At 38.8% G+C, this 14,416-nt stretch overlaps 1 protein-coding gene across 3 annotated transcripts in view; it reads right to left on the bottom strand.

Moving 5' to 3' along the window:
• Positions 1-2,668: 2,668 nt before the first annotated feature.
• Positions 2,669-14,416, bottom strand: part of ube3d (ubiquitin protein ligase E3D) — a 55,532-nt gene continuing 43,784 nt past the window's right edge. The window contains exon 11 of one of the 3 annotated variants that reach the window (XR_007934449.1): positions 2,669-3,563. Coding sequence is in view for 1 of the 3 variants with exons in the window: in XM_028797657.2 (XP_028653490.1) it covers positions 3,528-3,563 (36 nt within the window). In the remaining 2 variants the exon portion in view is untranslated. The remainder of the gene's footprint in view (positions 3,564-14,416) is intronic. The other 2 variants (XR_007934447.1, XM_028797657.2) reach the window with 2 other exon arrangements.

Raw genomic sequence — 14,416 nt, 5'->3', positions numbered from 1 at the left:
AACTTGCACCTGCAGCTAAAGTCACTTTAGTATGCAAGCAATTTGCCACCCTAGTGTTTAGATCAGGCATTGCCATGCTGATGGTGTATATGCCCACAAAGAAGAAGCATCTGATTTCAGTCTGTAAAAGCCAGTGTAAAGTTTTGCTACCTGTAAAAGATATTGCGGTAGAGGTATAAGCAGACACACAAACACTTGTGAATCTTGTTTTCTTGGTATCTTGTTGTCACTTGCATTTTTTGTTTTTCAGTTTTATTCTTGAATAAAAGCAGACTTGCTTCGTTAAACCTTTGAGAAAGTGTTTATTTTTTATTCCAGTAACCACTTGAATGAGATCAAATAAGTCTCTGCCTCTCTCGCACACGCACACACACGTTCATACATGAAAACATCACTGTTTGAAAACGCTATGCCATTTCAACTTTTTTTTTTCGAACTTGCCTGTACTGTGCGTTATGGTGGATGATACAGACAGACTTCTTAGTACAGGCAAGATCGGAAAAAAAGACATATTCAAATGACAACTCCTGTTCAAATGTCCTTCCTCCAATGTTACCTCTGCCGCTTTGATATTCCATGGTTTCCTCCATAAAGCTCAAGTGATTGACAACTAAATTTAAGAGTTGTGAGTACTCTTTCGTGTGTCACAATGCACAGCGCTGAATGTAAAAAACAGTTCATGATCTTGGCTTCTGCGACTTTTGCCTGCACAGTCTGTTAAACAGTAAGGGTTTTTTTTTTTTTTTTTTAAGTATGCATGTGTATGTAAACAAAGGTCATTTTCAAATTAAACCCTTTACAGAGAGTATCATTCAGAAAAAAAAAACATATTGGGCAACCTATATTTAAAAGAAAATAAGCCAGATATGAATTACTAAAAAGCAGTGGGTCTGGTCTCCAGTGTCCAGGATTCACATCCCTTGTCTCGTTGTTGTCCACATGGAATTTGCATGTCCTCCTGCCTAGGTTCCCGTTACATGACAATTCAATTGAGACTCAGTAAATGACAAACCACAAGCTGGTGGTGGCATTACAAGATATTAACCCATGACAGAACATTGCATTTGGAGGATAAATGGAAGAGTTACAAGAGATTATTATGTATAGCCAACCTATGCCGCATAATTATGTAGTGATGGGTGAACACTTCCTGAAAGACGCAGTTTTCCAAATGGGGTGGGTTTGAGGATACGACTGTAAGTGAATGAAAAGATGGAACTCTGGAGAGAGCAACATACAATTGTCCGTGACTGAAAACTGGAGGACCGCCACCGTGCCCCCACCTCCCAGAGCGAGGGACGGGGCTGGACAGGGGATGGGCACTGAGGGCAGAAGAGGAGGAGAGGGGAAGGACACCCAGGGAGGACGCCCTTTCCGCCCCCTCCGCCTCTCCGGAGAGAGGGCGGGGAAGCGGGCCCGAGAGGTTTCGGGTCCTAACCGTCCAATGACGGCTCGGCACAACCGGTAATGATCCATCCGCAGGTTCACCTATGGAATTACGACTTTTACTTCCTCTAGATAGTCAAGTTCGATCGTCTTCTCGGCAGTTGGACAGAGGACGTGAGCGACCGCAGCAGGGCCGATCCGATGACCTCACTAAACCATCCAATCGGTAGTAGCGACGGGCGGTGTGTACAAAACGGCAGGGACTTATTCAGTGCGAGCTTATGACCCACACTTACTGGGAATTCCTTGTTCATGGGGAACAATTGCAAGCCCCGGTCCCCATCACGAATGGGGTTCAACGGCTTACCCACGCCTCTCGGCACTGGGTAGACACACGTTGATCCATTCATTGTAACGCGCGTGCAGCCCCGGACATCTAAGGGCATCACAGACCTGTTATTGCTCAATCTCACATGGCTGAAAGCTTAGCAGCTGTGATAGTTTTACACTCCAGTACATTGCGGTGAATGCTGGTAATAGTCAGGCGGGCAGGCGGGTCAGCAGGCGTTCTTGTCCCATAGTCTTAGAGTTGGTGGGCGTGGCTCTGTGAGTTGTCATCATATACCATGGTCTTAGAGTTGGCGGGCGTGGCTATGTCGTGTATCCCATGGTTGTCTTGCATGCCCTGTCGGCTGCTTAGTGAATTATATATATATATATATATATATATATATATATATATATATATATATATATATATTTAAACAAACCATATGCTGTAATAAAAAAAACAATAAATCACAGCACTAAACACTAGCCGTAGTGTAAAACATGAGAAAAATAAAACCACATACTATGCAGTCAGTATACAAAACCTTTGACTCTGACTCTTCAATTTTAATTAGACTAATATGTTTACTATGTTGACTGAAAACATACAAGGTTCTAGTCATTCATCACTGTCAGAGTGAATCATCAGGCTACTTTTTAGCACCCTCACCTATTAAATTTGGGTTTAAAGGTTGTAGGGATGCAATTCTGGATGATATTTATCATTAAAGATGTAACAAACATTGAGTACCATTAACTCCATCTGGGTATATATCAAACACATGGACATACACCTTTAATAATTAAACTAAAACTACATGCTGTATGCCTGTAAACATTAATAAGAAATTCATTATAAAATAGCCATGAAACATCATACAATTCTATTAAATACTCCAAACACATTAAGTTTTATAGTTACTAAAATGCAACTGATGATTATTTAAAACCTTTATTCAAAAAGTGCGTGTTGTATTTTTCCAATGAAGATGTAAATGCAATACAAAACACTATAACAATGCCTGCCATCTCCCCACTGCAGATCCATTCTTCTTTTGAGGAATGAACCATAAAGTCTTTTAAGGTTTTGTTTGATACCTGGTACCATACCAGTTCCTCCTAGTTTCAAAAGGTAAAAAGTTGTGGTCCATGTGGAGTCTGCATGTTCTGCTTGAACTTGCATGGGTTCCCCTCCAGGAACTCTGTTTTCCTCTTACATCCTAGAAGCCATGCTTGTCAGGGCAACTGGTAGTTCCAAAGTGGCTCATTCCGTGTGTGTAGGAGGGGATGGTTCCTGCTTTTCACCCAGGGCTGCTGGGATGGGCTCTGCCCCCAAAACCAGAATATGTATAATGAAAGTAGCAGTGTTTTACCTTTTTAGATGTACTTTTTAAGTCTGACTGTTGTTAACATACCGAGATAACACGTATGCTTTTTTGAAAACTATTGTATTGTTGCTTTAATGCCACATACAACATATATACATTTATTTTTTGGAAACATATGTTTAAGCAGTACTATAAAAAGAAAAGTTAAACACACAATGTAAAACTAGACCAGACTAAAGTATATATGCACTTTATAAGGTACATTATTCTATACAGTAAAAACAATTTCCAAATACATTTACTTTTCAAAATATTTTACATAAATAATAATCTTGGTAAATGCAACTGGTGGTCACCTTGTTTTACTTAATAATAAGGCTCAGCAAATTCAGGCATTTTCATTTTTTCTTTTAGTTTTTATTTGATGTATGCAGCTGAAGGCAAATTTAGCTTTTCTGTCGATTTCCAGGACAGGTTGAAATATCACTTTTGTTTACATCGCAATTTCAAAAATGCCACCTGTAGAAAAAAATAAATAGGAAAGAGTAAACTGTATTTAGTTAAAAAAAAAAAAAAAAAAAGTATGTGTGAATTTGGTTTTTAAAATATGCAAGGAACAGTACTTCATGTCTGGCCTATAATCTTGTGCTCTTTTTTATATCCTGAAGGAAATTGAGACCTTAGAAACAGGCATGCCATATTTTCACAAATGATTACAACTTACCTGAAATAGTAAATTAGCAAAGCAAGTCTGGAAAGCATTTTACTTACCATGTTTGCAAAATTTATGTAAACTAGACCACCAAACATGAAAACTTAACACATTTATAAATAAGGACAACACTAGTAGTGGGCTGCGTTGTCACAAAACCACATCATTGTATAATTAGAAACGCCATGATTTTGGTAGACACCAGCAGGATATATTTGTATACTACTTTTAGACTGAATTGTATTTTAACATATAAAAAATATCTTAATGATTAATTATGCACACAGGTGTTCCTCTTATATCATTTGAAGCACTTGTTTCTGCTCTGCTACTCAAATGGATTCAACAGCAGAGATTTACCTGATTATAAAGAGAAACATCTTTCCTCACTCACACCTAATAACCATGGGACAAAATGTGGCTTTTTCCATCTCCTCTCCCTGTTTCAAATTTTAAACATACATACTGTATGTACATTGTCATATGATTTATCAAATACAGAGTCATGGGGGACTGAAGCCAGCATCAAATCAGGGAGATCTGCACATTACTCAGAGTAATACTTTTGAAAATCTAAAATGTGTTCTTTTCTACTGACACACTACTGCAGAAGTCAAAAACATGTAAGATAAAAACTTATTAAAAAAAAAAAAAAAAACAGTCTGGGGAACTTCAGAATTTTGCACAGTAGTGTATGTGAAAATGTTTTGAAAGTAAACGGCAGTTAGACATGAAAAAGTGCCCTTTGGTGAATGTGCATATATCAAGAGTGTTTTTTTGTTTTCTTTTGTGCTTTCACAATTACAACATTTGAATATGCTTTTAGTTTTCTATTTAGAATGTATACATGGTTCCTAAAGGGTTTTTCTGCACTTCATTATGAATTACAACAGAAACATATGCAATGCATTTATCTACCTATTATAAGTTGATTCTTATTCTGATTTTGGTGGCCCAAACCTTTACGTATCTTTTGTTTTCATTACAAATTTTATTTTTATTTATTTATAAAAGGTCATTGGACAGATGAAGTGCTTCCAGGTGTCCTATAAAAGGAGCCTACTGCCACTTCTCCGGGAGCCAGAGTCGGGAGGAGGTGGACAAAGCTTGCTGGAAGAGGAGTGGAGGCAAAGATAGAAAGAAACAGAGGGGAAGGAAAATAAGAAGAACTGTATTTGTGTAGAGGTGATGTGTGCTTAAATTATGCTGTACAGGAAGGAAACGGGGAAGGTGTTTCCCATGGGGAAAAAAAAAAGAGAAAAATAAAAACTTGTGTGCTGAACTTGTTTCCGGTGTCTGTCTGTGTCAGGGTTTGGGAGGCAGGAGTGCCCTCTAGTGGTATATATATAATACCGTATATACATATATACACACACACACACTATATATAATACAGTGCATCCGGAAAGTATTCACAGCGCATCACTTTTTCCACATTTTGTTATGTTACAGCCTTATTCCAAAATGGATTAAACTCATTTTTTTCTTCAGAATTCTACACACAACACCCCATAATGACAATCTGAAAAAGGTTTACTTGAGATTTTTGCAAATTTATTAAAAATTAAAAAAAAAAACAAAACTGAGAAAGCACATGTACGTAAGAATTCACAGCCTTTGCCATGAAGCTCAAAATTGAGCTCAGGTGCATCCTGTTTCCCCTGATCATCCTTGAGATGTTTCTGCAGCTTAATTGGAGTCCACCTGTGGTAAATTCAGTTGATTGGACATGATTTGGAAAGGCACACACCTGTCTATATAAGGTCCCACAGTTGACAGTTCATGTCAGAGCACAAACCAAGCATGAAGTCAAAGGAATTGTCTGTAGACCTCCGAGACAGGATTGTCTCGAGGAACAAATCTGGGGAAGGTTACAGAAAAATTTCTGCTGCTTTGTAGGTCCCAATGAGCATTGTGGCCTCCATCACCTGTAAGTGGAAGAAGTTCGAAACCACCAGGACTCTTCCTAGAGCAGGGAGGTAACCAAGAACCCGATGGTCACTCTGTCAGAACTCCAGAGGTCCTCTGTGGAGAGAGGAGAACCTTCCAGAAGGACAACCATCTCTGCAGCAATCCACCAATCAGGTCTGTATGGTAGAGTGGCCAGACGGAAGCCACTCCTTAGTAAAAGGCACATGGAAGCCCGCCTGGAGTTTGCCAAAAGGCACCTGAAGGACTCTCAGACCATGAGAAAGAAAATTCTCTGGTCTGATGAGACAAAGATTGAACTCTTTGGTGTGAATGCCAGGCGTCACGTTTGGAGGAAACCAGGCACCGCTCTTCACCAGGCCAATACCATCCCTACAGTGAAGCATGGTGGTGGCAGCATCATACTGTGGGAATGTTTTTCAGTGGCAGGGACTGGGAGACTAGTCAGGATAATGGGAAAGATGACTGCAGCAATGTACAGAGACATCCTGGATGAAAACCTGCTCCAGAGCGCTCTTGACCTCAGACTGGGGCGACGGTTCATCTTTCAGCAGGACAATGACCCTAAGCACACAGCCAAGATATCAAAGGAGTGGCTTCAGGACAACTCTGTGAATGTCCTTGAGTGGCCCCGCCAGAGCCCAGACTTGAATCCGATTGAACATCTCTGGAGAGATCTTAAAATGGTTGTGCACCGACGCTTCCCATCCAACCTGATGGAGCTTGAGAGGTGCTGCAAAGAGGAATAGGCAAAACTGGCCAAGGATAGGTGTGCCAAGCTTGTGGCATCATATTCAAAAAGACTTGAGGCTGTAATTGCTGCCAAAGGTGCATCGACAAAGTATTGAGCAAAGGCTGTGAATACTTATGTACATGTGATTTCTCAGTTTTTAAATTTTTAATAAATTTGCAAAAACCTCAAGTAAACTTTTTTTCACGTTGTCATTATGCGGTGTTGTGTGTAGAATTCTGAGGAAAAAAATGAATTTAATCCATTTTGGAATAAGGCTGTAACATAACACAATGTGGAAAAAGTGATGCGCTGCGAATACTTTCCGGATGCACTGTATATAAATAAATAAAACGTGTGCATGTAACTGCGACCCTTACCAGGGAAAGCAGTTTCAGAAAATGAGATGATATATATTACATATATACAAATATACACAGTACTGTGTCTCAGTGCTATACAGTGCCATCAGAAAGTATTCAGACCCCTTCACTCCTTTCTAATTACAGCCTTAAGCAAAATTCATTTACATTTATTTTTTCCCTCATGAAATAACACTCAATACCCCTGAATGACAAAGCAAAATCAGTATTTTAGGAATTTTTGGAAACTATATGGAAATAGGAGAATCTAGGCTTTATGGTAGAGTGGCCAGATAATATATGAAAAAATGCTTAAGAGTTCTGCAAATCAGCACCTAAAGGAGCCTCAGACTGTGAGAAATTAGATTCAAAGCATCACATCTGGAGAAAACCAGGCACCGTTCAACACCAGTGCAATACCATTCCAGCAGTGAAGCATGGTAGTGGCAGCATTAGGCTGTGGGTCAGTTTTTTAGTTGCAGAGACTGGGAGACTAGCCAAGGTTGACAGAAAGCTGAATGGAGCAAAGTACAAAGATATTCTTAACGAAAACTTGCTCTAGAGCACTCTGGACCTCAGACTGGGACGAAGGTTCACCTTCCAAAAGTGTAATACTTCAAAGCACAAAGCAAAAACAACACAGGTGTTAATTAGGGTCAAGTCTGGGAATGTCCTTAATTTGCCTTCCCAGAGCCCAGACTTCGATCCAATCGAACATCCTTGGAGAGACCAGAAAATAGCTGTCTACTAATGGTCTCTATCCAACATGACAGAGCTTAAGATAATCTGCATAGAAGAAAGGCAGAAAATACCCAAATGCATGTGTGCAAAGTAAAGTTACGTGAAACCCAAGAAGACTCCAGGCAATAATCGCTGTCAAAGGTGCTTTAACGAAGTATTGAGTGAAGGGTCTGAATATTTGTGTCAATGTCAATTTTTTTAATAAATATGCAAAAATTTCTAACATTTCGGTTTTGTGTTATCATTCTGGCATGCTGAGTGTTGTTTACTGAGGGGAAAAAAATATTTAAAAAGATTTTAGGATAAGGCTGCAACATAAAATGTGTAAAAAAAGTGAAGCATTCTGAATACTTTCTGGTTTTACTGTAAACAGCACTTATTGAAGCAATACTGTCTCATCTTATCTTTATCAGTATTAAATCTAATTGTGAACCTAGGGACTGACGCAGTGAAATAAGATGTTGACGTTTCCTTATTGCAAACACATGGAGTACAGGGTGGAGAGTGGCAGGGAAAAAGTCTTAACAGATCATTAACCTGCTACTAGCTTTCATTATTTTTGTTTATCATATAAATTGCAGTCCAAGCATACTATGTATTCAATGCTGCTCATATGAATTGTGAACAAACCCACTTAAATAAGTTTTAAAATAAACTGTAAAGCTAAAGCATTTTTTCTTACAAAATCAGCAGCTTTTAGCATTTTTTTCAGCAGTTTTCAGAGTCCTTTATTTCTGCCTTAAATAAGAAGTACAAGGGTTTAGGCTAATTAAGAAATAAAACAAATGCCAGCAAAATTATAATGCAAACTGATAAGGGAAAATACAGTGCACTGTTCCATTCATAAGAAACCACTGACAGCAAAGTGGAGAAACAGCACGACTAGGAAAAATTCAAAAGCTATTCAGTCTGTAAATTGACAACAGATATTTCATAAAAGGCATAAAAAATAAAGACTCTTGACTAAATAGACTACAAAGGGTATTACTTTATTATTAGTTAAATTAAGCAATATTTTTCTTACTTAGAAGAATATTTCTTGGCTTTAGATAAAGGCACTGCACTTTAGTAAAGTATATTAACAAGAATTGGTTTTCAGAAAGTTCATTTCACCTTAGAAATCTTATTACTAAAATGTAAATGAATTCTGCTAGAGGTCTGTAGCTACACAAAATGTCATGGAACTAGTTTTGAAATATGCTAGGGATTGTCATAATAAAATGTATAGTCGTACATGTTATGTATGTGGATTTTCCTATGTCCAGTCTTTTCTAGAGGTGAGACACTATCCAAAGCAAATGCCCATTATAAACACTTTCTATAGCAAATGTCTGTTATTCTGGTTAAGGATAACAGATAAAACATTTATAGCTGGAAAAACCAACTGTAGCAAAGTCTGCTTGTTTTCATTGAAGACTTTTTCAAAGGAGAACTATGAGTAAAATCAAGTGGGCTGTGCTGCTAACAGATAATGTCAGTGTGCCTTTGGGGTCACAGGGCAGGGCTGAAAAGAAAGATTACACAGGTGTGCCCCTTAAAATCTACTTAAGCCTCTAATGCATGAAAGGAACCTAAATTGATATGTCCACTCAATTTCACTAATTTAATCAAAACAATTCAATTCAAAATAAATACACCTGTGACTCAGAGCTTCTACAGTTAGTTAATGCATTTCTAAGGAAGCTACTATCTGAAACATTCCAACAAAATCCAACACAAGGTCCAACATTCAGGGCAAAGGCACAATTTCCAAGTCACTGAATATACCTCAAAGAACAATGAAGTCTTTCATTTAAAATGTGAGAAGTTATGGTATAAGCATGAACCTGCCTAGAACTGGCTCTTTTCCAAAACTGAGTGCATGGTCAAGAAGAGGGACTGGTAACAGACACCACCAAAGGGCTTTTCGGAAGTAGTTACAGTCCTCTTTGACAAAGATACGAGAAGCTGCAGGAGACAGCAATGGCATGCACACATCAAAAACATGAGATAGTGGAAAGAAGAAAGTCTGTTGTGGAAAAAAAAAAACTCTCACACGCCAGCTGGACTCTACCCAAAAGCAGATGGGTGACTCTACAATTTAGAGGAAGTCTATAGTCTGAAGAGATCCCTTTTTGTTTACTCACTACACAACAGACCTTCAGTATAGTACCAGTGCTTGGCATCTACAGAAATTCTCAGATTAATAATATGGTCAAGTCGGAAGGCTTGTGGAGGAAATCATCGTGGGGTGCAGAGAACCACCTGCAACTCAGCATCAGCAAGACAAACAGTTGGTTTTGGACAACCAGCATGCCAAGGAGCCTCAGAGACTATTCACCATACAGAGGGAGGTAATGGAAGTGGTGCAGAGCAACAAATACCTGGGAGTTCATATAAACTGCAAACTGGACTGGTTTAACAACACAGTGGTGTACAAGGAGGGCCAGGGCAGACTATACTTGCTGAGGAGACTCAGGACTTTTTGTATATGCTCCAAGCTACTATGAATGTTCTACCAGCCAGCAGTATTCATTGCATTATTCTATGCTAATGTCTCCTTGAATAAAAGGGACACAATGTTGGAACAAACCTATCAAGAAAGCCTGCTCCATCACTGGGCTAACCCTTGACACACTGGAAGCTGTTGTGGAAAAGAGAATGGTGGCAAAATTAGATGCCACCATCAAAAATCCCCTCCATCAGGCACTCTCTTGGAGCACTTTTAGCCACAGGCTCATTCCACCACAGTGTGCTAAGAAGCACCTCTGGGGGTCTTTTCTGCCCACTGCTACCAGGTAATTCAGTGCTTCCTCCTGTCACACCAAACTAAATGATTATACTCTTTATGTTGCTTTTGCAATTTCTTCACAATATACATTTATTTATTTAGCTATATATTGCTGATTGTATCATTTATTTCTGTTTTTTATGCTTCTGTTGCAGTATGCATTTAAATTTCTCAAGATTAATAAAGTTTATTTAATCTAATCAAAAGTGAAACTTTAGGTCTTTGTGCTAAGTGCTACGTTTATTGTACTGTAATCCTGTCTCAGTAGATCAAACTATAGTGATGCATGATGGTGTGAACATAATGCTTTGGAGATGCTCTATCTGCAATGCATTATATAATGAAAAATGAATGCTGCTAAAACAGAAACATTCTGGAGAAAGACCTGCTGCAAAGCACAGACATCAATCCAACTGAGCTTCTGTGGAATGACTTAAAAATTGCTGTTCACCAATATTTACAGCGTACCAAATACCAAATTACCCATTCAACTTGCTGGAACATGAGCAATGTTGCAAAGAAAGACAGACAGATATTCAGTTTCAAGATGTACAATGAAGATGGAGACTTAACCCAAAGTTTTTTAATAGCTACCAAATATTAATTCAGGAGAGAGCGTTTTAGCAGTTGTTCTGTCAATTATTATTATTTTAATTTTTAAATAGTTTACAAAAACCCTATGCTGTAACTTGTGGTAAAGTCCAATATTTTTCATTGCCACTATACAGACCTGTTTGTTTAAATCTCATTCGCCCTTCAATAATGTCAGTCACCTTTTCCACCCCTTCTTGTCTATTACCCTCAAATGTGGAAAAGGTATTTGACCACCTAAACCGGTACTGCCCTTGGCCAGTACATTATCAAATGGGCATTAGATCAGAATTCATTGATCTGGTTAAAATTTTATATTCCATCCATTTCTTAAACCTTTCAAATTAAGTGTGGTCTTAGAAAGCATTGCCCAGTGTCTCAACTTTTGGTTCAGTTTCTCATTGATTGTAGCTGACACTTACAGATCTGGCTACTTTTGTCCCATACATTTAAACAATTCCCGTCACTAAATACATGTATCACTTTACACTGATGACATTCTTCTTTTTACTTGGCAGTGCCCCAACAGAACCCCCAAATAATTCTGAATTTATTCTCTTAATTCATACCACTACCTTGTTATAACATGGTACAAACTATTCTTCCTCTCTTTATCAAAAATTATAATCTTTCCTCCAAATATTGTAGTTTATAAACAATTCAAGTAGCCTCAAAATCTTCCTGTCTTTTAATTTTGATGGTTAATTTAAATGATCACTTCACATTTAAAAAGGCACAGAAATAACTCCCCTCACTGTAACATTTGGGTTTATCCTCCCAATCTTGCTACTATAAAAATTAACATTGTTCCTTGCTTTGATTTTACCAGTGTCCTGGGCCCAGTTGTTCAAACTATTTAATCGGGATAAAAATGATCTGGATTTTGAAATCTCTTGTTTTGCTATCCAGGATCTGGTAATTCATTTTACTTTCATGCTGGTTTTTCAAAGCAACACTAGATTGGATCACTGTTATCCAGATACAGAATATTCAGGATTACCAAATCCAGTTTACTAGTGCTTTAAATGGAACCCACAGTGTAGCCTACTGGCTATGTAAAGAACAACAGGCGGACCAAAAAATACTAGTAGCCAAATAGCCATCATGTGTGTTACTTGGAAGAAACAGAAAACACCACAATAAACAAATATTTTTCCATTTAATTTATAAATAGCCAGATTCCAATTCAATCTCACAAGAATAAATGAATGAATGACTGAAAGAATAAAATATTTCCCCACATATGCACTGTGGTTATTTTTATATAATTGTAAAACAAAAAAGTCCAATAGTCAACAAAATAAGGAACATTTACAGTTCCTTATTGGTACAGAGACCAGCTCTTTCAATTTCTGCTTTTAGGAGTTGGATTTCCATTCTGACTTTAGTTTGTTGTAGTTGGGTAAGGAGGAGTTGTTCCTTTGCCAGAAGAATCTGCACTTCTGCTCTTTCAGTTTCTCTTGTAAGAAGCACCTCATATGCGTCACCATCCAGATTTGGAGAATGTGTACGCTTTCTTTTTAAAGGTTCTGTGACAACAGCTGGCTCTATCTGTGAGGATCCACCTTCTTCCTCAACCACTTGACTGAGATTGAGGACAAATATTTCCTCTTTATTAGGAGGACCAGGCCCAGCCTCCTCTGTAACTGTGGGCTCACCATCGACTTCAACACCATCAATTCCATGCAGAGCTTCTGATTTGAAATCAACAATAATGTCAAGGACATTGTTAGTATACTCACCCGTCTTGAAAGGTTTGTTACCCATTGTGGGGTTTTTGGCCTCAGCAAGGTCCTTTGTTGCCTTGGCTTTAAGGTTCTTCCATCTTAATATGACTTGTTTTGTGGTCCTTTTATGACCAGCCCCTATAGCATTCACATTCTTGGTGATGTCCTCCCAAATGTTCTGTTTGCATTTCTTGGTCACTTCTCTCCCCTTTAATGAACTGAAGTGTCCTACTATGGAGGAATAATGGCACCTAACACCCCCCAACAGTGCATGGTTTTTTGCCACTGTGAAATTAGGCCCTTTTGAGTCCATGGTTCCATCTCTTTTGTGTAGCTAACACTGATTTTATAGGCCCTGTGCTTGATTGGGGTAATTCAACACATGACAAACCAGTCAGCTCGTTGTTGCTTAATTGGTGTGTGACCAAATAAAAATCACCAATTTCTTACACACCTCAGTCATAGGTTTACAGAGGCATTGGCATGGCAGGTGTTGTTCGCTACCACAGGTTGGGAAGGAGAAAATACCGTGAAAGAATGTATGCTGAGTGTGCCAAACCACTTGCGCAATACACTACAGAGGAACTGTATGACCGTTTTCGCTTTGGGAGGGATGATATCAAGTACATTGCAGACCTTGTCAGGCCAAAGTTACAGCACAAAACCAAAAGGAGTCATGCTCTGTCTGTGGAGGAACAGTGCCTAATTGCACTGCGCTTTTATGCCTCTGGGACTTTCTACCAGGTTGTTGGTGACAATATGGGAGTGGACAAATCAACTGTTAGTAATGTGGTGAAAGCTGTCTCAGTTGAATTGGCCAGTCTGGTCAATGAATTTGTTTCATTTCCCAAGGATGACCAGATGGTGCAAACTAAGCAAAGTTTCTTTCTTTTGGGGAACATGCCTAATACTATTGGTGTTATTGATTTTACTCATGTGCACATTCAAGTGCCTCATGAAAGGGAGTGCCAGTATGTGAACCGAAAAGGGAGGCACAGCATCAATGTTCAACTTGTGGCCAACGCTGACCTCATCATCACAAACTGTGTTGTCAAGTGGCCAGGGTCTGTCCATGATGCACGTATCCTGAGGGAGAGTGCACTATACAGAAAGCTCCAGTCCAACCAACCAAATGGCATAATATTGGGAGGCCGTGCTTATCCACTCCTACCATGGCTGATGACCCCTTTTCCAGTTGCAAACACACCTGAGCAGGCAGGCTTCAACTCTGCTCATTGCAAAACAAGATGTGCAAATGAGCGCTTAAATGGAGTCCTGAAGAGGCGCTTTGCATGCCTTAACTACTTGCGGGTGGAACCCAAGGTGGCATGCAATATAATACTAGCCTGTATTGTCTTGCATAACATTGCCACCAGGCGTAATGTTCCTCTTGATGACATATATGATGGACCTGAGCCTGATGAAGTGCAACCAGAGCAACCTACAATGTTCGCTCCAAATGAGGGCCAGACTGGACGTGTGATCAGGGATGCAATTGTAAGACATTACTTCTGACTTATGACTTGAGTAATAGTAATTGTCATTTTCATTAAAATACAATGGACAGTAGAGCTTTTTGAGCTTTGAGATTTTGTTTGAGTATTGATATTTCACAGGGATTTTTTTCCTTTGATTACACCAAAAGGCTTCATGTCTTATTCCCTACTTTATTTACATTGTCACTGTCCTAGTTCAACAATTGTACAAAATATAAATAGATGTATACATCACCTGCAAACATAGCTTTTTTGACCAATTTTCAAGTTTTATTTTATTGTGTGCCAGAAATCCACACTGAATCCACCTCGGT

The sequence above is a fragment of the Erpetoichthys calabaricus genome, chromosome 3 (genome assembly GCF_900747795.2).
Source record: "Erpetoichthys calabaricus chromosome 3, fErpCal1.3, whole genome shotgun sequence".
NCBI lineage: Eukaryota > Metazoa > Chordata > Cladistia > Polypteriformes > Polypteridae > Erpetoichthys > Erpetoichthys calabaricus.
Note: the sequence above shows the minus strand (reverse complement) of the source record. Positions and strands in the feature narration are given on the sequence as shown.